The 26,497-nt window shown below is 38.6% G+C and overlaps 1 protein-coding gene across 1 annotated transcript in view; it reads left to right on the top strand.

The window, feature by feature from the left end:
- Syne1 (spectrin repeat containing nuclear envelope protein 1) overlaps positions 1-26,497 on the top strand; it is a 453,101-nt gene that overhangs the window by 115,461 nt on the left and 311,143 nt on the right. The window contains exons 13-19 of the mRNA XM_035440411.1: positions 13,601-13,713; positions 14,254-14,422; positions 19,344-19,440; positions 20,097-20,299; positions 22,606-22,770; positions 23,192-23,344; positions 24,255-24,398. Of these exons, the coding sequence (XP_035296302.1) occupies positions 13,601-13,713; positions 14,254-14,422; positions 19,344-19,440; positions 20,097-20,299; positions 22,606-22,770; positions 23,192-23,344; positions 24,255-24,398 (1,044 nt within the window). The remainder of the gene's footprint in view (positions 1-13,600; positions 13,714-14,253; positions 14,423-19,343; positions 19,441-20,096; positions 20,300-22,605; positions 22,771-23,191; positions 23,345-24,254; positions 24,399-26,497) is intronic.

Here is a 26,497-nt window from a genome sequence, read left to right as displayed (position 1 = left end):
GGTCTTGGCTTACAGTGTGTTTCCAGGAATTCTCATTCCCAAGAACTGCAGAGAAGAAAATGGCAGATAATGGAGAATAAATAATATAAACAGAACTACATATGTATAAAAGTAAAGGCAATAGTAGTCTTTGAGACAAGGAAGGGTAAAAAAAAAGTGGGTTTAAGAAAAACAGAATAGTATGTGAAGAGAAAGACAAGGACAGGCTGCAGAAGTATGATTAGAAATAAGGGAAAATGCAGAAATCAAGTTGAACAGGCAAGATGGTGAATAGCAAGAGTGAGTGGCTTTTTCAAAACAAAATGCTATAAAAAGAATACTAACATGAATAAAAAGGGAAGAAAGCCTGTTTTTTGTTTGTTTTAAATTTTGTTTATTTTTAAAGACAGAAGATTTAAAAAGCCATTTTCCATCTCCTCTAATACTGGAGCCCGCTAAGTTTGGGCAGAGGAGTTGTGAGTCATATAGCTTGAGCACATAGCCTATCAAGAGTTGGTTGTCACTTCCAGGCTGCATTTATTTAGAAGCTAGCTTTCTTTGGGGACTGGGAACTGTGCTGGTCCAAATAACCTCCATGACCTGTCTTCTGGGAAGGGTTCTACTCACTCCAGAATGCCCCAATGTGTGAACATGCAAACAACACATCCAAGCCAAAGGTGGGGGGAGGGGGTCCCAAGTGTATCAGAGAGCAAGGACCATAGACAGGACACATCCTCAATGGAGGGGACATAGTATCTTCTCTCTGAGTTTTAGGACTTCCAAATCCTGCCCACAACCACCTGCTAGGAAAATCAAGCAATTGTTCAAAGCTTAGTCGTGCTAAGCACCATGTAACACATGGTAGTGAGGCGGCCCTGGCATGAACATGCACGTGTGTGTGTGTGTGTGTGTGTGTGTGTGTGTGTGTGTGTGTGTGTGTGTGTGTGTGTGATATCCTGTCTGCCTCTGCTTGGAGCCCTCGGCCTTCATGGCAACCATCAAGGAACAAAGAAGGTAAAAGCCCTGATCACTGAGCTCTCTCCAGCCCAAGCTCCCCGAGACTTATACTTCTCATTCTGTGCTTCCCCACATTCCTCTCTGTGAACACCTGTTGTAGCATCTCCCACCCTGTCACTGTAAAAGGATGTCTTCCAGTCTCCATGGTTGTTCCTTGTTTTCAGGTCTGAGAGGGTAACTCAGTTTCAATATAGCCCTCCAGATGTGGTTAGTGGCTAAATGGCTTTGCTTCCTGATGCTGATTTATACACAGAGCACTCAGTGCCACACCAAAACCCACAGTGACTTTAAGGCTTGAGAAGACTGTCTACTTCTCCTGCATCAAGGACTAGGAACCCTGCTGGGGGTACATTATGGTTGAGGCTTTGCCCACTGTCCCAACCCACACATTTGGGGTTAGAATGGAGGGCTGCCAGCAATACCACTTTTGAGCATATACCCAAAAGATGCACACTCACACCACAAGGACATTGGTTCAACCGTGGTCTTCACAGCATTATTCGTAGTAGCCAGAAACTGGAAACAACCTAGATGCCCTTCAGCCAAAGAAAGGATAAGGAAAAATGTGGTACATTTACACAATGGAGTACTACTCAGCAGTTAAAAAAACAGTATCTTGAAATTTGCAGTCAAATGGACAGAACTAGAGAGCTCCATCCTGAGTGAGGTAACCCAGACCAAGAAAGACAAATATAATATGTACTCACTCACAAGTAGGTATTAGACATAAGCAAAGGACAACAAGCTTACAGGCCACAACCCCAGAGAACTTAGGTAACAAAGAGGACCCTAAGAGAGACATACATGGATCCACCTAGGAAGGAGAAAAAGACAAGATCTCCTGAATAAATTGGGATTACGGAGGGCAATGGGGAGGATGGAATGGGAGAGGGGAGGAGAGAAGGGGAGTGGGAAAATGTATAGCTCAATAAAGTAAAAAAGAACTGGGAGCTACTTTCTTTATTGTCTTTCCATTACTTTCTGCTTTTTCCTGCTCCATTGACCCCTCTCTTAATTTTTAGTACTCCTTCTCCATTTTACTCTTTGGATTATTTTGTTGCCCTGACTTCCCATTCATGGATTACAACAATAAGCTACTGTTCCTCCATATTACCCTGGAATTCCTATTTTAGATTTTTCTTGGCAAACTCCCTACTCCTTTAAAAATGGCTGCACTGATTTATAATCATAGCCAACACTATGTAAGACTTTCCCCTTTTCTGCATCTTCACCATCAATGTTATGCTTTGTGTTTAGGAAAATCACTACACTAGCAGTAAAGCTCAAGACACATCACACACTCAGAGTCAGAAGCACTGGGCCCATTGTATCATGTGATAAAATAGATGGGAGAAAGGTTCTAAACTCTGACACATTAATAAGTAAATATGTGTTCTATATAATAACTTCATATAAAATATGTAACAACTGAAAGTACTCTAACTTAATGTGTCTGATACAAAAGAAGTTACCTTTGAATTTTAAATGCAATGTAGAATGTGCATGAGTTGTGAGTTTGTGTGTGAAGTGGAGAAGTGTCCATCAAAGGTCCCTTCCATGGTATCTTTCCAGTCCTGGGAGACAGAAGCATATTGTAGACAAGGTGGTGCCTCCAAACTGGAGGTATGACAAATACCATGTGACTGTTATTTATGTACTTAAATGTTGAGCCTGGAGCAAAAGCAAGTGTGCCATTTACTACAACAATCTAGAAGATTTCGCAGATGGTGGTAAATGTTCCACAGAATGACTTTTCAGTTGGATGGTTCACATGCTTTTCTGTGTGTGTCACTGACTTATGTGAGCCATTCCAATGAGAGGAGGATGGATGACACATAAAAAGACAGATGGATGGATGATAGATGATAGATGGATTGATTGATGGATGGATAAACAGAGATAGAGGAGAGATAGAGATATATGATATATGATAGATGAAAGATAGATGGATGGATGGATGAGGGATAGATAGTAGATAGAGGAGAGATAGAGATAGATGATAGATATAGATGAGAGATAGATCGAGATATATCTTTTATGATAGATAGATAAATGATAGATAGCAAGAGAGAGAGAGAGAGAGAGCACACATGCCTATGCTAGCCACCCAACCATCTGCCCAAACTGATAAACAAGACATAATAACTAGAAATAATGGGAAGCAGGAAGATGCATAGGAATGAGTGGTGGAGAAGATAAGGATATAAGATAAGGAGGGAAAGAGACAATGAGAAAACCAGAGTGCAATAGTGAGGCAACAGGATACAGAGGCAGGTAGGAAAGGAGTCAAGGCCCAGTTCAGGGTGAATCACAGAGGGATTGTTCTTATTGAGGTAGACTTTCAATAGGCCTGGCCGCAGGTGTTTAGAGTAGCATAGTCATAAAGCAGAATAATTACAATATGAGATCAATTCTGATGTATTCAGAATATACTGATTAGGTACTTAACAATAAACTGAGCTGCAAAGACAGGAAGCTTGGATCTCTGTTAATTAAAATTCTAAGTGTTCTCAGCAGCACAAAATCAGTGGCTTGTTTGTCTCAGTCAGAGATTCAGTAACCTGAGAAAAGAACGGTAGAGATTCTGTGTATATACACAGGATGTTTGAAGCATTATCTTGCCTTTCCAGTCTAAAAAGGAATTCTGATTTCAGAAAACTTAAACATGCTATGGAAACCTAGAATTTGTTTTTCTGAACTTGCCACACATGAAAAATATATTTATGTAACACATTTTCTTTACTACATATCCAGAGTTTACAAGTCGGAGTTAAGTAGTCTGTAAAAATGTATATTGCAGTTAATTCTCCTTATGTACAGTTCTATGGTATTTTCTTTTTACTATCTAGCTTTTAGAGATTTATTTTATTTTATTTCTATGTTTCTGTGCATGTCTCTCTTTTTTCTCTCTCTGTGTATGTGTATGTGTGTGTGTGCATGCATGCGTGCGTGCGTGCGTGCGTGCGTGCGTGCGTGCGTGCGTGCGTGCGTGTGTGTGTGTGTGTGTGTGTGTGTGTGTTTGTATGTGTGTGGTGTGTGTGTGTGCCTGTGGAAGCCAGAAGATGGAAGCGGATCTCTCAAATTGCCCTCTTTTTTATTATATTTTTAAAGTTAACTAATATGTCTATCAGAGTATATTAATTATATACTGTGTTATCCTTTCTGTTTTCTAGACAACTTAATGCTCAGTAATCTAGAAAGAGAAAATATCCCTTACAGGAGGTTATGAAGGATTTAACCATGTTTCAGTCTAAGTAATTAGCTTTACTGAACATTTAACATAGGACTTCACATAGCAGTACCATCCTCTTTTTGTAGATGGATTTACTACAGGCAGGGAGAAAATAAATGCCTTACTCAAAGCCACATAATTGTTTTAAGTTCCAAGCTTTAAATGTGCCCCCAAAGGTGTTGCACATGAACAGTTTAGTAGGAGTCAAACTGTGTTGGCAAGGCAAGGATTTCAAGTCTTAAGGAATCATGAAGATGGTGTTCTGTCCCCACCATCTCCTGAGCTTCCTTGTACTATCAACCCTACTCAAGTCATTTTCTCTCCTTCTCCAGAGTTTCATTTCCTGATGATGATTCCTGGCATGATAATTAGAAAGTTTAACAACTCATAGATGATCTCCGAACTACTGTGGCCTTTCAATACCTTCATCTTCTCTTCTCTGGTGATCCTGTGCCATGACTGGCCCCTTCTACTCTCTCCATCATACTATCCTGTCATTGTATTCAGTAGCTGGAACCCTCCCCAACTCTTTATAAAGCATTCTGTTCTCCAATCAAGCAAGTCTTCATTTATCTGGACCCTGTACTTCATTTTACTCTCTTTTTTTATTAATTATTTTTTAACATTCCAATCCTCGTTCTCCCTCTCTCCTTTCTTCCTGCTCCCCCCCACTTGTCATCTGCTCTTTGGATAGGGTAAGGCCTCCCTTAGGAAGTCTACTATGTCTGTCTCATTTTCTCTTTGAAGCAGGATCTTGGCACCTCTCCACCCCCCACACCTCTGTTTAGGCTGAGCAAGGGAATTCTTAATTACCTTTAGACTCTATTACCTTCCTTTTCATTTCATCCTTCCCTTTGTGCTGTTTAAATTGAGTGTTCATAAAAGTCACTCACTGGACACATCCTCAACTCCAATATCCATATCCCTCCTTTTCTTACTAGTCTGCTAAAAATATATCACAGATTAAAAACAGTTTCTGCATAGACCATGCCCCCACATAGGCAGCAGATGAGGCTGGAGATCCCCCACATTCCAACATAGTGACTAACCCAACTGTGCTCCCAATGCTGTGTAGCAGACACAAGGCATTTCCAAACTCCAAGCCCTCTCCATTTCTGGGACATCTATTTCATACCTTGTCTCCTCAGCCTTCCACACCTCCTCCCTGTCCTCACTCTCAGCTGATGACACCACTTCCTATTTCTCCAAGAAAAATAGAAGCAATCAGAAAAGAATTTCAGCAAGCTCCCACAAATACATCAACCCACTTACTTGCATCTGTGCCCAAATACTCCATCCTCACTTCTGTTGCTATAGATGAACCATCTGTGCTCCCAACCAAGGCCAGCCACTCCTATGAGTCTTAGAAACTATCCTCTCCTTCCTCTGAAGGATATACAGTTATATCTCCCTTGTTCCATTGTTTTCTACATCTCTCCACATTGGGTTCTACATCTCTCCACAACAACAACAACAACAACAACACACATACACACATGTGCACACGGACAGGCGGAGTTTCTCCCCCGTCTCGGTTTAAGTCTTTTCTTCACCCTACCTGCCTTCCCAGCTATTGTCCAAACACCTTCATTCTGTTTACACGAATATGGTTTTAAGAATTTTCTGTGTCTCCTTTCTGATTTCCAAGTTCTGTCTGAAAAACACTGTAATAAACCATCACCACCACATGACCCACACTGAGTTGAACAAGGTTGGCCTTCTTGTCCACTGGCCAGCTATTAGCCCTCCTCATTCTTCATCCATCAGACATTTTATACAAAGTACTTCTGTGTCTGTGAAACCCTTCTTTCATTTGGCTTCCTGCTTTGCTCCCTACTCTCCTACCTCTCTCTAGCTGTTCCTGGTTTTCAATAGACTTTTAGTGAGCATCTGTCTAGCACCAAGTAGTGTTCAGAACATTGTGATATGCCCTTATGCATGAAGAGAGACACAGATCTCTGACATTCATTACACGACTCGTCTTGAAAGCATGCAGATAAAAGTAGTCAGAGTAGTAAATAAGCAATAAAAATTTGGAGACAAAAAAGATAGGGAAGGTTGAACATTTTAATTTTAAGTAAGAGGTTGGTGAAACCTCACTGTAATGATTACCTCATAGGCAAGTGTATTCCACCATGAGTTATTTGCCTGGCCGTCCCCAAGGAGCTTTCTCTCTCCACTGAATTCCTGATTCTGTCTTCCTCATCTTCTTTGGGGCTTCACCAGATCTCCCTTACTCTATGATGTGGAATCCACTTGTTCCCTTTGCTCCATCTTGGCAACTGAGGTGTGTTGATAATTCCACAACAATGTAAATCTTCCTTTCCTATGCTATATATTCATTATGTTTTCCCCATGTTTTTATTGATTCTTTGTGAATTTCACATCTTGTACCCCAATACCACTTATTTCCCAGTCCTTCCATATCTGCCCTCTACCCGTAACCTCCCCCAAAGGAAAGTAGAAAAAAAAAAAAAAACAGCCTTGCCATGGAAGCTGCAATGTGTCATGCAGTATACCCCTTTGTCCCACAAACTTTACTTGCAAATGTCCGTTGCAATGAGTCAATGGTCTGGTTTGAGGCCCCTGACTTCTGCTACACTATAAATACTGGATCCTTAGGGACTCCTCTCAGATATCCTACTGTTGCTCTGAGTCCAGCCATTGAGGAGGTAGGCCAGCTCTGCTGCGCCCACACCATCAGGGCCAGTTCTTCTGCATCCATGTAACCAGGGCCAACTCTTGCACATTGCCCAGGTGAGGTACAGGACCAACTCTCTAGAGTGCTGGAGCTGATGAGGAGCAGGACCTGCTCTCCCACACGCACACCCAAGATCAACTCCTCCTATGCTGTTTCATCAGTTTTTATATGTTTTGACATTTGCTATGTACATTCAAGTTCTGAATTAATGTATCTTCTATTAACGTGGGACTCTGATCATCAATACATTTGTTACTTATTGTGATTACTTATGAAATCTTCTAGTTAGTATCACCTAATGTGCTTTGCATTCTAGAAATTCCAGGCTTCCTATTTTCCTAATGGTTAGATGCAGCTATTTTTTTTTTTGTAAAAAAACAAAAAAGCTTCCTTTTTTCATTTTTCCCCATCCATGTACACATATGCTATCTTATCTCTCAATTTAACTGCTTTTGCTTATCCCTCTAACCTGACAATGTCAGTCCATTGTCATACAAAGTTATGCACTTTATATTTATTCATAGCATATTCTGTACCTCAGAATTTTTTTAAACCATTGACTATTTTCTTTTTGCCCTTTTCTGCTTTTTTTCCTACTTTTTTGCTGTTTATAAAGAGAAGTACTTATCTGTTGTTTTTCCTAGCATCTCTCCCTATCCCCCCCTCTCTCTTCTTTCTTTCTTTTAGGTTTCTTGAGACAAATTCTCATTCTTTGGCTCAGATTCAGTCTGACAGCAATCTCAGGTCCTGGCATAGAAGGTAGCACCATTGCACCCAGCATAGCTTGTTTCACGTCCTCAACAGCATTCCCTCTACTGAGTTGAAATTATGTTATGAGTATGCTGTGGTCATCCTTGAAGCTCAACCATAGGCATTTAACAATATTGAAAATCACTGTGAGAAATAGGATTCCTTCTAACTTACACACTACCATTCATTATGGAATGGCTGACATTATCCTAGTTCTGTGTTTCTGTGTTTCCCTGGTTGTCCCTCTTGGTGGCTAGTCCCTTACCTTGGTGGCTTTTACTCTCCCCTAGTATATTCGAGGCAGCTGACTTTATCTTTCCTTCAGAGGTTCTAACTCCTTTGAAGAGATCCCTTTTCTGTGTCTCATCTTGTTCACATACCAAAGTCCAGTGTCCCAATATGTTGGGTTAATGTCTGCCCCAGACAGTCTGGATATTTATATTTTGTTTTTGCTTATAGTCTGTGATCCATTGTGGAACAGATTTTGCTATGAATTGGAGACCTAAACAGTTGCATTGCCTGTAAGCCCAGTGAAATTAACATATTGTGTTTTGCTTAGTATCTAGATGTTTTACGGTAATCGGGCACTTCTTAGGAACCAGTAGTGTACGTTAGCTATAGAAACTCCTTTGCATATGTGTGAAATGTTTGTATTTTCTTTATTTTGTCAAGAATTTTCTTAATGATAGGTGGGCATTGGTGGCACATGCCTTTAATCTCAGCACTCTGGAGGCAGAGGCAGGTGGATTGCTGTGAGCTCGCGGCCAGCCTGGTCTCTAGAGCGAGTGCCAGGATAGACTCCAAAGCTACACAGAGAAAACCTGTCTGGAAAAAAAAAAGAAAAAAGAAAAAAAAGAATTTTCTTAATGAACTGGGTTTTAAAACTGTCAGGTATAACAGATGAGAGGTAACTGTTAAGGTACAAATTCCTTGGTTGAGGGCAGTTTCAACCAAGACCATATGCCGTGGAGGTGTGTTGGCAAAAAGCTGGAATAGTGACTACAGTGTTCACCAATGACAGCTGTTCTGAAAACAGCCCTGTCTCCTATTTTCTCTGGGGGTCAAAGATCCCACCATCTGGTGTGTGAATGACTTGTGAATGTGTGTGTGTGTGTGTGTGTGTGTGTGTGTGTGTGTGTGTGTGTGTGTGTGATACATCTACAAATTTCAAAAATATAAACATAGAGAAATATATCAAGACAAATAGTTTAGACTGAGCTCTTTTGACAACACTAATATTTCTCTTATACATTTAAGCATCTATGAGTTCTGTATTGCTTTGTTTATTTATTTATTTTTATGTATATATATATTTATATTTATATAAAAAGACCAATAATAGCAGTATGTTATGCATCAATAGCAGCAACAGCTTTTCCAGTTTCGGCAGTCACTTGAATAAAATTGTAGAGACATCCAGAACACTCCATTTAAAAAACAACAACAATAGAGTAAAAAACAAAATCCCAGAAAACAGCACAGTTCTGTTACTCTAGTGGTACTTGGCACCTTTTTTTTTTTTTTAATTAGCTTCTCAATCATCATCTGGGAGGAACCCATTCTGAGCAACATCATTAAAAACAGCTCTGATAAAGCACGGTCACTACTATGTATCATAAAGCAGGTCCACATATGAGTGAGTACATATCATGTTTGTCTTTTTGTGATTGGGTTACCTTGCTCAGAATGGTTTCTTTGAGTTCCATCCATTTTCCTGCAAATTTCAAGATTCCATTGTTTTTTTCTGCTGAGTAGTACTCCATTGTGTAAATGTACCACATTTTCTCTATCCATTCTTTGGTTGAGGGGCATCTAGGCTGCTTCCAGTTTCTGGCTATTATAAATAATGCTGCTATGAACATGGTTGAACAGATGTCCTTGTTATATGAATGTGCTCCTTTTGGGTATATGCCTAGGGGTGGAATTGCTGGATCTTGTGGTAGACTCATTCTCATTTTCTTGAGGAGTCACCATACTGATTTCCAAAGTGGCTGTGCAAGTTGGCACTCCCACCAGCAGTGGAGGACTGTTCCTCTTTCTCCGCATCCTCTCCAGCATAAACTGTCATTGGTATTTTTGATTTTAGCCATTCTGACAGGAGTAAGATGGTATCTCAGAGTTGTTTTGATTTGCATTTCCCTGATGGCTAAGGATGTTGAACACTTTCTTATGTGTTTCTCAGCCATTTTAGATTCCTCTATTGAGAATTGTCTATTTAGTTTTGTATCCCATTTTTTAATTGGATTGTTTGGTGTTTTGGAGAATAGCTTCTTGAGTTCTTTGTATGTTTTGGAGATCAGCCCTTTGTCAGATGTGGGGTTGGTGAATATCTTTTCCCAGTCTGTGGTCTGTCGTTTTGTCTTGCTGACTATGTCCTTTACCTCACAGAAGCTTCTCAGTTTCAGAAGGTCCCGTTTATTAATTGTTGATCTCAGTGTCTGTGCTACTGGTGTTATGTTCAGGAAGAGGTCTCCTGTACCGATTAATTCAAGGGTATTTCCCACTATATCTTCTAGTAGATTCAGTGTGGCTGGGTTTATGTTGGGGTCTTTGATCCATTTTGACTTAAGTTTTATGCAGGGCAAAAGGCTTGGGTCTACCTGTAGTCTTCTACATGTTTGCATCCAGTTATGCCAGCACCATTTATTGAAGATGTTCTCTTTGTTCCAGCATATATATTTGGATTGTTAGTCAAAAATCAGGTGTCCATAGGTGTGTGGGTTAATATCAGGGTTTTCAACTCTATTCCATTGGTCTATCTGTCTATTTTTGTGCCAATACCAAGCTGTTTTCAGGACTATAGCTCTGTAATAGAGCTTAAAGTTAGGGATGGTGATGCCTCCAGAAGTTCTTCTATTGTACAGGGTTGTTTTGGCTATCCTGGGTCTTTTGTTTCTCCATATAAAGTTGAGAATTGTTCTTTCAAGGTCAGTGAAGAATTGTGTTGGGATTTTGATGGGGATTGCATTGAATCTGTAGATTGCTTTTGGCAAGATTGCCATTTTTACTATGTTGATCCTGCCTATCCAAGAGCATGGGAGTTCTTTCGATTTTTGGGTATCTTCTTTTATTTCTTTCTTTAGAGACTCTAAATTCTTATGGTGCAGGTCTTTCACTTTTTTGGTTAGTGTTACTCCAAGGTATTTTATGTTGTTTGTGGAAATTTTAAAGGGTGATGCTTCTCTGATTTCTTTCTCCACCAATGTGTCATCTGTATATAGTAGGGCTACAGATTTTTTTGAGTTAATCTTGTATCCTGCCACTTTGCTGAAGGTGTTTATCAGCTGTAGGAGTTCCCTGGTTGAGTTTTTCGGGTCACTTATGTAGACTATCATATCATCTGCAAATAGTGAGAGTTTGACTTCTTCCTTTCCGATTTGTATTCCCTTGATCTCCTTTTGTTGTATTATTGCTCTAGCTAGAACTTCAAGTAGAATATTGAAGAGGTGTATGGGCAGGGCTGGATTGGTGGATATGTATTGTTTGAATCTGGTTTTGTCATGGAATATCTTGTTTTCTCCATCTATAATGATTGAAAGCTTTGCTGGGTATAGTAGTCTGGGCTAGCATCCATAGTCTCTTAGTGTAGGTAGAATATCTACCCAGGACCTTCTGGCTTTCAGAGTTTCCAAGGAAAAGTCAGGTGTGATTCTGATAGGTTTGCCTTTACAGGTTACTTGAACTTTTTCCTTTGCTGCTCTTAATATTTTCTCTTTGTTGTGTATGTTTGGTGTTTTGATTATTATGTGGCGAGGTGACCTTTTTTTTTTTTTTTTGGTTCAGTCTATTTGGTGTTCTGTAGGCTTCTTGTATTTTCATTGGCATGTCTTTCTTTAGGTTGGGAAAGTTTTCTTCTATGATTTTGTTGAATATATTTTCTGTGCCTTTGAGTTGGATTTCTTCACCTTCTCCTCTGCCTATTATTCTTAGGTTTGGTCTTTTCACAGTATCCCATATTTCCTGGATATTTTGTGATAGGGATTTGTTGGACTTAATATTTTCTTTGGTTGATGAATCTATTTCCGCTAGTGTGTCTTCAACTCCTGAGATTCTCTCTTCCATCTCTTGTATTCTGTTGGTTATGCTTACATCCGTAGTTCCTGATCATTTACCCAGCTTTTCTATTTCCAGCATTCCCTCAGATTGTGCTTTCTTTATTGTCTCTATTTCAGTTTATAGGTCTTGAACTGTTTCCTTGAGAGATTTGTTGATATCTTGTATTTTTTGGTTAGTTTTTTCTTCCATTTCTTTAAAGGATTTTCTCATGTCTTCTTTGAGGTCCTCTATCATTTTCATGAAGATGCTTTTAAGGTCATTCTCTTCTAGTTCATCTGCATCGCATCATGATGTTCAGGTCTTACTGGTGTATGGTTCCTAGTCTCTAGTGGTGTCATATTGGGTTTTCTGTTGTTGGATGTGCTTTTACCTTGTCCTCTTCTCATCCTTTCTTCTGGTGTGTGTAGCAAGAGTTTCTTGTTCTCCTGGTGGGTGTGGGACCAAGGTTCTCTTCTGGTAGATGCAAACAAATCCAATACTCTGATGTCGGTCCTCTTTTCGTGGATGGCGTTGTCACTGTTACCCTGATGTCAGCAGTGTTTGGGCGTGCCGGGTCCCACCAGACCAGCAGTTGGAGGCAGAGCTGTCACTGGGCCTTGGTGTGTCGGATCTCACTGCAGAACTCCATCCGGCACGAAGGTCGCTTGTGTCAGATGACTCTGAGCAGGGATGATGACTTCTTTGTTTATTTAATTATGTACTTGTGTACATGTGGAGGTCAAAGGACAACTTGTGAGAGTCAGTCCTTTCCTTCTGCCATGTGGGTTTCAGGGATCAAATTGAAGTCGTCAAGGTTTCTGACAAGAGCCTTTACCTGATAAGCCATCTTACTGGCCCAGATTCTTACATTGTAATTTGTATTTTTTATTTGTCCACTAATTTAAGTATGTGTCTTTTGTCTCCCTGCTTCTTCCTCCACTGTACCAGTGGATAATAGTTGAGAAACATAACATTAATTTGAATTGATCCTCTTGGTGAATTACTTTTGTTTTTAACTTACACACCATTATTTATTCTGCTATAGGGAATAGACCAAGTGTGAGGAAATCTGACATAAGCTTCATTCACCCCACTCTTTCCATTGTGTGTGTGTGTGTGTGTGTGTGTGAGAGAGAGAGAGAGAGAGAGAGAGAGAGAGAGAGAGAGAGACTTGGACTGCAGCAAAGATGTATTCTTTTTATAAATAAGTGTGTAGATGGACAAATACACAATAGACAAATAAAGATTCATATTAACCTGAAGAAATGGAAAGCTGTTGTATAACATTGAGACAACATCAATAAACATTGTTCTTGATCTCTTCTCTGTTAGCTGGAGGATGTTTCCTGTACTTTTGGAAAAATTTTCTAATCAAACCATATTTTCAAAGTATATTGTAATTGGCACATAGTACTTAAGGTAGACTTCACACTTTCAAGCTGAAAATAATAGTAGGGAAGCTAAATCCTGTTACCATTAAGGGGTTAAGTTTGTTCGGTTTAGTTTTCAGGGGTAAAAAAAAAAAATCAAACAAACAAAAACCCCTGCATCTCCAAACCCCAGGCAAAACACTGAAATGATTGTTTTTAACAGTGATTACACAGTCCTTGGATCTTACACCTTTAAGAGGTCTGAATGCATTGCTGGGCGAGTGTCATGTGTGTTTAAAGATGCCGTGGTTACTAGACACAGCTCCAGCCGAGTGGCTTCTCTACTGTCACTGCCGTTCTAGGTAAAAGCCCGTGACAGGCGCTGGCTGCGTGAGAAGGTGGTGGCAGGGACAAATTGTTGAATACATTGACTCATCAGTACAGCCGGAAAATTATGCTTCTCAGCCTCTTGGGAACACGTTTCCTCATTTAATTTTTTTTTAAATTGTATATTAGGATCTGCTTCAAAATACAGATGCCCACAAGAGAGCGTTCCATGAAATCTACCAAACAAGGTCTGTCAATGGGATCCCAATGCCTCCTGATCAGCTAGAGGACATGGCTGAGAGGTAAGAGAGAGTCCGATTTTATATGAAGGCTTTTTAAAAAATAAAATGCTAGATGGGTGTTTTTGTATTCTCTTTTTTTTCTTTCACATTTTTCTTTCCCGAAATGAATTGTTATAATTTTAACAGAGACGCTTACTTTGGTAAATGCAAAGTGGGTTCCCACACAGATGCTAAGAGTGCCAACATTCTAATATATTATTAACTGGGGAGAGCAAGTTGGAATGTTCCCACAGCTTGCAGATCACAGAAACGCTTTCTTCATCATAGGCTGTATTTTTATTCAATACTGTAAGGAACATTATGTAACATTGCAAAAACAGCTTATAAAAGAAACAGATGAGAGATGTGTTAGCAGGGAAGAGAACCAAACCAAAGGCTTCAATCAACCCTGTTTCCCCCTTGAAACCTTGAGCTAAGAAAGGCATCGGATCCCCTGACCGTGAGCAGGGAGAGTTTAGAAGGCTACAGTGTAACAGGTTCAGCAAGCCTCCTTCGGTTACTATTAGTTACATCCTGTGAATTCTGCCCATCTAATCCTAGGTTTCATTTTGTGTCCTCCGCATCCGAGCTGCACTTAATGAAAATGGAGTTTCTGGAACTGAAGTACCGTCTGCTTTCCCTGCTGGTCCTGGCTGAGTCAAAGCTGAAGTCTTGGATCATCAAATATGGGAGGCGAGAGTCCGTGGAGCTGCTGCTGCAGAACTATATCGTGAGTCTCTAGCGCTCTGACAGAGTTCCACTTTGAATTTAAGTGTAAAAACACCACTTCATCCAGTAGGTTGGATCTGAGGTGTGGAGCTTTTCACCAGCACCTGGAAATATCTACTTGGATTCTTTGGAATTTGTTTCGAATTCTGACTTTGGGAGGGTTCCCTGTATTAACACCCCAACCCTAGTAATGGAGCTTTATTACTTACAAAAAGGGTTTTGTGGAGTGTGTGTGTGTGTGTGTGTGTGTGTGTGTGAGTTCACACACCTTTTAGTTTCAACACTATTAGTCCTTTAAAACTGAATTGCTGTACTTCACGACTGTCATCCAGTCATCAAAGCTCCCAGTGTGAGGGAAATGGGGACCTGTTTTCAGTTGTCCACATGGGGACCAGTTCATGTGTTAGACTTGCTGAATGAGACTCTTCCCGGGACTTATGCCTGTGTGTACCCAGGCATTGGGTAATTTTGTCTACAAAACTCTGTACAAACTTAATTTTTAAAGAGTATCTCATGATCTCATGTTCTGATTTAGGAAATCCCAATTCTATCTAGAGCATTAGCCTGGAGTTATAAAAGAAAGTGGCTGATCCATTTACATATAATTAATGTAATGTGTTTAATAAAGTCAATTCATTTCCTCTTTAGTCAACTTATCATGCCCCTACACAAAATATTTGCAACATTTGATTGGAAGTGTTCATGTCAACAGTGCATTTCTGTCCTGTCCTCTGACATTTATATTTAAACACAGTTTCCAAATTATAAATCACTAAACTTTTAACATACTAGCTTGTTACAACTTGGCCAATCACAATGAGCTACAGAGTGTGTGCTTAAGTTTGTATCAAAACTGTGTCCTGTGCAAGCATCTTGGAAACACAATCAGCTTTGTTATAATTTAATTTTGTTCTTTAACTGATGTATGAGCTACATGAATTTGAAACAAACAAAGCAAATTATCTGGTGGTTAGTACTTCTCTATCTAGGTTCACTAAAATGGTCCAGGAAACATTCATTTCAGAAACTGTGAACTCTGTTAGGATGTGTTCCTTATTCATCTGTAGCTATTTTGGTAAGGAAACAAAATCCATTTTTAAAATTTTAGTAATGGCTTTAGTCTCATAAATATTAAATGGAGGAATGGATTCACATCTTCAGTTTTAGTCACAGCAAATAATGCACTCTGAGCCCAGGAGTTAATTACACAGGCTCCATCCTTTGTTCTAGCTATTTAAGAACAGCCAATCAGATTCAAGTACCTAATAGGACTGCCTTACCAGGTCGATGTTCCAAAACAATGATATTAATAATTCTCTTCAAACTTCTCAAAAGATATATAAATAGAGAATTGATGTTCATGACAAAAAGTCAGCACTTCCTGCCCACTCCATAAAGTTAAAGAGTTCACTGTGATGCTAATTTCAAACTGCTGTGCAAATTTGGTGTAAGTGTAAAGTGGACAATCATCCTTCACTCCCAGCAGGTTCCACTGGGCATGTATTCTAGTCTCCTAGTGAAGAGGCCCTAGTTAAAGCTTCCAGAAGTGGCTTTACGGTCCACTTTGTTGAATAATTTCAATAACTGTGGGCCTTTGACTGCTTCACTTTCCACCTCAGGGAAGACCCTGTAGGTTGAGTGTTTCCAGTAAATCCTACAGTGAACACTGATAAAGCACTGTGCCTCTGGCTCAGGAGTTTTTATGTCCCAATCCTGTGCTCCAGGTGACATAAGTGGCATGAAATGGAGTCTAGATATTTCCAAATCAATAGCTTTTGCAGGCATGTACCAATATTACTCTCTAAATGCATAATATATGAAAAAATTTAACTTGAAGACCAAAGTATTGATGTTTATTGAATTGTAGTGAATTTAAGAATGCCATTCTCATAAATATTAGTCCCCCATAATATGTTTCAAATTGAATAATATTTTACTCTTATGCACTATAGTAGTTTGATCACCACTGCCACTTATTTGTAGGCTAGGGAACAGTAGTAAGCTGAGGGGAACTGAAGCTTTGTCACAGTGAAGTGTGTTCTAACCTTGTTTCAGCTAGTCACTACCCACATGACTTTGTGAATGATTGACGTTTCTACGATGTTGTCTTTCCTGAGTTTTTCACGTTATATCATGATGATGGTGGTAGTAAAATAAGAGACTCTGGGCTGGAGAGATGGCTCATCCATTACAGGCTAGGCTCACAACCAAAAATAATAGCAATTCCTCCAAAGGGTAGACTTTGTATACTTCTTCCTTCTGTGACACACTGTACAAAGTATCCCTCATCCTTTTAGATTTTTAAGGAAAATCATTCATTTCAGAAGTTCAAAAAAGTGTGAAGATTTTCAATAAAACTACAATGTCTATTATTTACATCCTATTCTTTTCTTCCTTGCTTAAGAATATAAACATGGTGTGTTGCTATGTTTTCAAATAAGCAAAATGATATCTAAGCTATGTAGAGTCATCATCCTTGGTGTCACTTCTCAATGTGACATTAATCAAATGCCAAAGAAAAAGGTAACCCATGTTTTAGGGTTGGAGAATTACGGAGCATGCTTCCAAGCTGGGGTATAAACCAATGAGTACTTTAAATCCTTGAAAAATACACTCATTCTTGTTATGAAAAGAATTAGAACATGAGGGTTATTGAAGGCTCAGCAGGGAAACTCTTGCCACTGAGCCTTATGACCTGAGTACACTCAGGAACCCACATGTTGGGGAGAGAGAACCAACTCCCACAGATTGTCCTCTGACTTTCACAAATACAGCATGGCACATAGATGCTGCTGCTATACAGAGCATAAACAAATAATAAATCTAATAATAGTTTTTTAATATTTAAAAGTTAGACCATAGGTTATTGATCAGAGATTACAGAGTCATTGATTTGGTCCTTGATATCAGAATTGTTTATAGTGATCTTGCTAATTAATGTGTAATGTCCATTTTTGCCATGTACACAGTAATATAACATTTCTATTCTTCATATGAAAGAAAGATGATCATTTGAAATTGTGGAACTTGCGAAGTTCAACATAAAATGAATATTTATCTTAGAGTTTACAACAATTTTAATGTAAATAATCAGCCCTGATTAGATTTTAAAGGATTTATAATTACCTTGTTTAGCTCTCTTGGGAGCATTAATGAGTTTTTAATTAGTGTGTCTATATTTGAAGGCAGAAATATTCTTACTTCCAATGTTTTGGTTTCAAATCCTAAGTGCTGCTTTAACTTTTCTTGTCTTATCATCCACACTAATAGTTCCTTTGGTTTGGTAACCCAGTTTTGGCCAAATTTTTAATAAAGCAAATTAGCCTTGTCATTTTAATTCAAAATGTGCATTTTCCTGAGAGGTATGTCTAGCACAGAAAAAGGGAGGCCTAGCAAGCCTCCTGTAAAAGTGGCTTTCTTAGACAAACATCATTGTTCCGATGGCATCTCCGTAGTTAGCAAAAAAAAAAAAAAAAGCACAATTATATATGTCAATAAAAGTCTGAATAACAAATGGGATTTATTTTTAAAATTAGTTGTCTAACTGTTCTAATGAAAAAGCTCAAAGATAACAAATTCTTTGATGTATTCTTACCTCCCCTCCTATCTTTAGGTCAAAAACAAATGTAGAAATAAGTATATTTTTATTCATTTGTAGTTAATTTGCAAACTGGTATTTTAAGTCATTATAGCCAATATAGTGACTACTATAATGATGAGTATTATCAGACTTTGTTCTCAGCCAATCACAATAAACTCTGTTAAAGTCATCCAATAAAATATCAGGCATGGAAGCCTGCTCTATCATGGAATTCATAGCTTTCTGCATTCACTTTATTTCTAGAGAATAATTTATAAATGTCCTGTAAATATAAAGTGGTCTCCATTGTAGTTTAATGTAATCCTTTAAAATTTACACTGAGACAAGGTAAGCCATGCTAGAAACCTAGGAATATCTTATTAAATTGCTTTATGAACTATTTTTTTTACCCTGACATAAAGCATCAATTAGCATGTTACACAGTTACACAGGACTCCAGTTCACAAACTGGAGCCTTCCATACCGTGGAAGGCTCCAGTTTGTGAAGCATAACTTTGCATTTTATCAGAGTGACGACCCCTGCCAACTATTGTAATTGATTAAACTCTTAAAAGTCCGTTCTGATGGTAGGAGAATTTAAAGACGTTTTGGAGACACATTACTAGTTATAATTGTATTAATTTTCTACTTGGAGTAACAAGAGTACTTTTTAAACATTTTAAATATGAGGGGTTTTGAGCATTAATAAAAACAAAATTTACTGAAGTTTTTGTGTATATGTGTTTTTAATTTTATGGTCTCCATGTGATAGCCCTGGTTTTATTATGTATGCAGACGATAGACACATACAGATGTAGATTTAGTCTGTGATTTTTGTGGTAGGCAACTGGAATATGAAAGCATCAATAATATGGATAGCATATGAAATTATTTTTAATCTTTCTACTTTTTTATTTAAGGAAAGCATTTTCGCTCTCGTTTATTTTTATCTGGAAGCTCTTCAAAGCAGTCAGTCATCCACCAGGGCTAATGTTCAAAGAACAACAGACTTCGGCAGCTCCAACACAGTAGGACATTAAAATGTTCCCCCAAATTTAGCGCTTTCTAAATGTTAGGCACACGTCCTCTAGAGAAAATTCTGTTCTTTTGGAAAAGCAAACCTCTGTGTGGTCAAGAAATAGAACATTTTCTCAGTCTGGTGTTGAGGTGATATTGAAAACCTAGGCACAGAATATGGGCTTCATATTACCAGAATAATCCATGACAGTGGAATTTTGTATTTTCCAGTAGAATAAGGTTGAAAGAATTGGATAATTAACCTTGTCACTGTGCACAGGCCTAATGTTTGCTCCCTGCTAAGCAAGCATGTTCCTTTTCCTAGTCTTTTATAGAAAACAGCAAATTCTTTGAACAATATGAAGTGACATACCAGATCCTGAAACAGACAGCCGAGATGTACGTCAAAGCAGACGGCTCAGGTAAAGCACACCGTGGGATTAGCTGAGGGGGCTGTGTAGGAGGGAGAAGAGTAAGTGAGGACAATTGGGGTGAATATGATCCAAGTTCTTTACATGCATGTGTGCAAGCATCACAATGAAACTTAGCATCCTCTACAGTTAACACCCACTAATGAGAAAAGTAAGTTGGTGTGGTTCTGACTTAAGTAGAATTTAAAACCAACAGGATTCTATGGGATCAGATCAATTATTTTTTACTATGACTTTTTTTTTGATAACTTTGTGACAATGCTTTTAACTCGGAGAGGACAGAGTGAGTCTGTGAGGTGTCTGCCTTGCACAATGGCATTCTTTCTGTGTGTAATCGTCTAAGACAGAACAAAATAAGCATTCATTTTTCTAAGTTGCAATTTTTCGGCCTAGTTTCAATTCCAAGGGGATTAAAGGCAAAAAAGTGAAATAACTTGAATATAGATATGAGAGCTAAAATTACTGTGAAGATAAACTTTGTAAGATATATTTGCTTAAAATTTGTAAATGTCTGCCATAATCATTGGGAATGGAATCTTGTATGTCTGAAAGAGGCTCTCGCCTCCAGTGTACAAGAACACAGGAAAAAACATAGAGGGGGTGGTAAAGTACAGAATGGAGATTGTGACTGTTTATTTCTGCTGTAGTGGAAGAAGCTGAGAATGTGATGAAATTCATGAATGAAACCACTGCCCAGTGGAGGAATCTCTCAGTGGAAGTGAGGAGCGTGAGGAGCATGCTGGAGGAGGTGATCTCCAACTGGGATCGCTATGGTGATACCGTGGCCAGTCTTCAAGCCTGGCTAGAAGATGCTGAAAAGATGCTAAGTCAATCAGAAAATGCCAAGAAGGTAAGACTGTTCACACGAAAAGCCATGCTGGGGAATCACGGAGGAGAGATTTCTCACAGTAGAGTTCACTAGGGCTTGTCAAGATATTTGCAAGTATGACTCAAGGATTCTCACTTAAGAGGTTTACCCCCCAGGTGAGTTAAATGAAATTAGACCTGCCCCTGTAAATACTGGATAGTCAAAGTTCTGTTAAAACAGTTCCCTGTAAGACCGATCCATTCAACTTTTTCACTCAGAAGGGCAGTAAGTGTCAGTAATCGACTATTGATAAAGGGGTAGCCAAATCTAATGGCCAGTAGGAGGCGTTATGTGCACACTGAGGTCTGTATAGATGTCTAGGGCTTAGCCTTTGTAGATTTCCTATTCACAGCTGTAGTTACCTACATAAGGCTGCACACACACACACACACACACACACACACACACACACACACACACACACACGACTGAATTTGTGTGACAGTTCACACCCATGGAATAGCTGGACCACCACCTTGATCTCTTTAGATATTCTCTTTGGGGTTTTAGAGTCACTCCATAAAGAGTTTCATTCATTCTGCCTAGGATTGAGGTCTTTTTCCTTTTCACAATATTTAAACATGTATGAATGTGCACATGGTAGTAACTGTCTTACTCCAACATCCCTTACATGGAAATATTAAATAAAATGGATAGTCACATGTATGTGCACACACACACACACACACACACACACACACACACACACACACACACATATATATGTATGTATATATATATATATATACATATATATAGTTCGTATATATAAACCTGATGTTTTCACATGGAAAATCAATATAGATATAAAGGGCCTTATACTGTAAAGTGCCCATAAAGAAGTGTAGTAGATGCATTGGAATAAATTACCTCTGTTATTATTAACCATTTATCCAAGATTTGTTCATCTGTTGCATGTTTGTACCAACCCACGCATCATTTCAATATTGTTCTCTTGCTTCTTCATTGATATGGGTTGAATATTCTTGTATATCTAAAAAAGGCAATAAGCATAGACCCATGCAGATTTGGTCTTTTACTAATCAGATGAACAATGCCCTGGTACATGTCATGTGTGTTGGTTTGATCCAAAGCAACATAGCAACCAGAAACAGGAGTGTTCCCAGCTATTTGTGTAGGAAAGTCTCCCACACATGGCTTATGGAATGAAGCTGGAGTTATGTTTGCACTGTGATGAGTGTGCACATGTGTGAACACATGCACCTAATCTGAAATGAGATGGAAGCTGTTTCACTGCCAAGTGCATTCCCTTACATAAATAAGATAGGAAGCTACTGTGTCCAAGGTCCTTGACCTAAATGTCTGACCTAAAAATGTTTCCTCTGATATCTGAACATACTATATATGCACATATATGTATGTATATATATATATATATATATATTCCAATTTTAGACTGCTTGCACTCATTTTTATTGGTATGTAAAAAAAGAAAAATAAGTAAGAAAAAGTCTGACGTTTGAAGAACTGATTGCTGCTTCATATAGAAAATGAGAAAATGGTCTCTCTCTTTTTTTACTTTGTCTTTAGCAAAATGTGCCATAGATGTTCTTGTATGATGGCACAGGGGCAGGTGCATTGGCACATGCCCATAGTCCCAGCTGTCCATTTGACTCAGTATGGGGGGCAGGATTGTTTGAGCCTACAAGTTTGGGACTAGCCTGAGCAGCAGATTAGAGCACAATTGTTCAAAACGAAAATGGGCTTGGGAGATAGCCTAGTTAGTAAAGTGCTTGATAACGTCTTATTTTGAGTCCCCAGAATCCATGTAAAAATATGCAGGTGTCATGGCTTGTGTAACTCCCATTCTGGGGAGGCAAGGACAGATGCATTTCTATGACTCACTGGCTGGCCAGCCTAACATACTTGGCCAGTCCCGAGCCAGTGAGAGACCCCCCCACTCAAAAGAAAAGAGAACACAAAAAACAAACAGGTGGATGATGGAGTCACTGATGCTGAAAGGAAGATGCTGTCTTCTGACTTTCATATGCACATGTGTATACGCACAAGTGCAGCCATAGAACCAAGAGTGTGCATACACACGTATGTGCACGTGTATGTATGTGCATGTGTACATGGAAAAAAAGAGAGAAAAGATAAAAAACAAAGACAACTGGCATTTCTAGCTCATATTTTGAAATTTTATTTAAAAATCTGAGTTTTGGAAGATAGTTGAAATCCATCTTAAAGCTTACACACACTTGATCTTCATATCCGGTATTAGCATTTGGCTTGTGACTTATAAGTGCATGTCCTTTCTTGCCTAGGATTTTTTTCGAAATTTGCCTCACTGGATTCAGCAGCACACAGCCATGAACGATGCTGGCAATTTCCTGATTGAGACTTGTGACGAGATTGTGTCCCGTGACCTCAAACAGCAATTGCTCTTGCTAAATGGACGATGGAGGGAGCTGTTCATGGAAGTCAAGCAAGTATGTCTTTCAGCTTCATATTCACTTCAGACATGGTGTTATCCATGTGATAAACAGTTTGCTGAGAGGCAATTTGGCTAGGCGTATTAAGGTAGAATATAGAAGTGTTTCATACTGTTTGTATTTCATTGCTAGTTATTCATTCTTTGCTGCATATGATGGAGGAAAATTAACAGAATGTAGCATTTGGTTGAGGATTATATTGACATATGGAGCCTGCACAGACAGAGAGATTTACTTTTCAAATCCTGCCTCTCCACTGTTTGCTTCTTCCTTTTTTTCCTGTCAAATTAGCTGAATTTATTTCAAACTTATCTAAAATAAATATCAGGAGTTAGAATTTTGTCACAGCGAAGGCCATGAGCTTCTAGAATCACAGCTTAATGGCTTTCCCATGCTTCTCTCCACACTCTCCTCACAGTATGCAAGAGCTGACGAGGTGGACAGAATGAAGAAGGAATACATAGACTATACTACCACCCTCTCTGGTTTTGCTACCGAAGCTCACAGGAAGCTCTCTGAGCCCTTAGATGTCTCTCTAATTAATGTCAAGTTATTGATTCAAGACTTGGAGGTAAGAACTTTCTGAATCAAAAAATGAAAAACGTACTGTGAAAATAAAAACTAGCCAGGTTGCTCTGGTCATCAAAAAAGCTATTTTTGTATCCTAAGGATCATTTTAATTGGTTTACACATTTGCTGACTGTCACAGAAAATAAACTTGAATCTTGAAAAGATACCATTTGAACATATGAAGTAATTTCAAAATAATTTTTCGACATGGAATTCGTTTTCTTTATACAAATTATGAAATATTAGAAAAAAAACAAAAGCAACTTTCAGAGCCCTAAACTGTAAAGTGTTTGTTGTATGAAATAATAAAATTATCAGATGACAGAAGAAACTTGAACGATTTCCTAAATGAGAAAAGTAGCCCAAAGTGTTGTCCTTTTAACTTTACAAAACTTAAAAGCACAAACACACATCAGAGAAAAGTGGAGCAACTGTGGTAAGGTGTTGACTTTAATTGCCACTGTGAGTGTGTGAGATGATAAGAAATTAAAATTTCCACCATACTAAATTTCTAAGTTTTCTACAGTGACAATAGGTTTTTCAAATTTCAGTTTAATTCTTAAAGTCAGGATTTCTCCCATGCTATTTACATACATTTACAAGTATTACAAGTGTGAGTGTTTCCATACTGAATTAACATATTTTAGAAAGTATAAATGTTATGTCAACTAATCTTGGTGTTGACTTAAGAATGTCTGAGTCCTTTAAAAAAGAAGTTTTAATGTATGCATTTAGTATAGTGTTGCCTGCATGACAGTTAAAAGGGGAAGCAATGGCTTTCCTACTGGAGTTGGTGATGAGGATAGAATTTTACACAGTACATGTTGATTTTTGTCCCATCTTTTGTGGGATCCTGCAACTGAAACGGCATGTGTTGAGCACTAATTGAGTGGCTTCAATGATTGACACAGGATATTGAGAAGAGGGTGCCTGTGATGGATGCTCAGTACAAGATGATCACCAAGACAGCACATCTCATTGCCAAAGAAAGTCCCCAAGAAGAAGCTAATGAAATGTTTACAACCATGTCCAGGCTCAAAGAACAACTGTCCAAGGTGGGAAAATACTTCACACTACAACATGCTGTGAGGCAACCGTGCTACCTTGAGATGCTTTTGATCTTCTTGGTTACCCATGGGTGCATCCTTGACTGGTCCACTAATTGTACCTTTGAGCCATACTGAGATTCTTGATTTAGAAACTTTGATATATATTAAAAAATAGATGGGCCACTGAGGCCAGTTGACACCTCTCTTAATTTAGGCTCTGCTTCAGTGGAAGAAATCTGTGTTTTTGAGGAGAAAGCACCTAAGTGTTATAAAACAGAAAGGATGGAAGAAGAAATGTAGACAGATATAGGCAAAGAGGAAGAGGAGAAGACTACACATAGAGCTGAGATTTTGTTAATATTTACTTAATATAAATCTCATCTGTCTTTTGCTAGCATGGCCCCACTTGTTGAGGGACTTCTAATTAAGAGCTTTGAGAGTTCCATTAGAATCTTTGATCTAACCTTTGGTTTAAAGAAGATTTCATTGTTTTCAAAATTAACTTAGTGTGGGTAATTACCTTCTAGTAAGTAAGTGGAACAGCATGTGAGTTGCAGTATTGTATGATGAGGTGTCGGTGAATTGTGAAGGTCAATGAAATAAAAGAGAAGAGGGAGACTAACAGATAAAATCAGTATTAAAGAATTAATGGAAAAAGATAAACAAATGCAAAGAAAAGTGAAAACAGAAGGATAATGGGTTTAAAATATTGTCAGTTTATTATACTTTATACATATCATTTTCAACTCATTTCATTCTAACATTCTAGATAGAATTCATTTAAACTTAACTGTAATGAACAGTTTTACTCTTATGTACCAGCAAAATTTGAAAAAAAAAAACCAACCAGGTACAATAAAAAGCCATTGTTTTCAACTTTCCAATAATTTGCTGGGCTGTATTTCTGTGGTTTTATGGCTTACACCTCTCATCCATGTCCAGGTGCAGTGGTTTGGTATAACAATTGGAAAAGTACATTGTGTCCTTGTGTTCATCTAAGCTACATTCTCTCTCTCTCTCTCTCTCTCTCTCTCTCTCTCTCTCTCTCTCTCTCTGTGTGTGTGTGTGTGTGTGTGTGTGTGTGTGTGTGTGCGTGTGTGTTCCCTTTCTTGTAGTTGTTGATACTATTACTGTTTTTAGAGACGGGATCTCCCTATGTGTCCCTGGCTGTCCTGGAGTTTACTAGGGAGACAAGTTGGACTTCCTCTTCTGTCAGTCCTTCTGCCTTTGTTTCCTGGGTGTTAAGATGACAGGAGTGTCTACCCAGCCTGGTTTAAGGCATGTTTTCTTTCCATTGTTTGGGATGCAGTATGCTGACAGCTTTTCTCTCCAACCCAGGAAAGATCAATAAAGCAATGAGTTGATACATATCAATAGATTCTCTTGGGGTTGTTCAAGCAAATGACTGTGGAGTCTCTTTGCAGTAGAGATGGTAGCTTTCAATTGATGAACTTACCTTTCAACAGCATATTCTAGAATACGGATGTATTTCTACATATGCACTTCTGCAACAGTGTAGCAAAAGGCAATATTTACTTTAAATATTGTTTATGGACTATTACTGATATAGTTAATTCATCATTATTTTTATTGTTATTATAAAGTAATTCTCTTTTCTTGGTCTTCTGAGAGTATTAATCTTACTTTAAAAAGCTGAAGATAACAAGGAGAGAGGAGATTTCCTTGACAATTATAAGATACTAGAGTTCAGTGCAAAGGCAGTTAGACAGAGACCTTATAGAACTCTGAAATGCTAAGAACTTGGGACCTCAACATGAAGAAAATGTAGATGTAGAGATATTAAAAACAAAGACAGATGAGGGCTGGACAGTTTAGATCGGGTCAACTACCTCTGACATGGGAACCTTCATGAAAAAATTGGTGTATAACATGTTCTTGGGATGAATATGACATGGACAAACAGAGAGGCAAAGCCTGGAGCTGGTGAGAGGAAGAAAAAAGGGTATCTAGAAGAGGTGGTTAATAGGTTTGTCTAGGCTTAGAGTTCACGTGCAGAAGCTCGAGAACATCAAACTAGAAGCCTCGTGTCCTCTAGATAGTGTGGTAATAATTCGTGACTGCCTCAGATCAGATTTCAGTGCCAA

The sequence above is a fragment of the Cricetulus griseus genome, chromosome 2, assembly GCF_003668045.3.
Source record: "Cricetulus griseus strain 17A/GY chromosome 2, alternate assembly CriGri-PICRH-1.0, whole genome shotgun sequence".
Lineage (NCBI taxonomy): Eukaryota > Metazoa > Chordata > Mammalia > Rodentia > Cricetidae > Cricetulus > Cricetulus griseus.
Note: the sequence above shows the minus strand (reverse complement) of the source record. Positions and strands in the feature narration are given on the sequence as shown.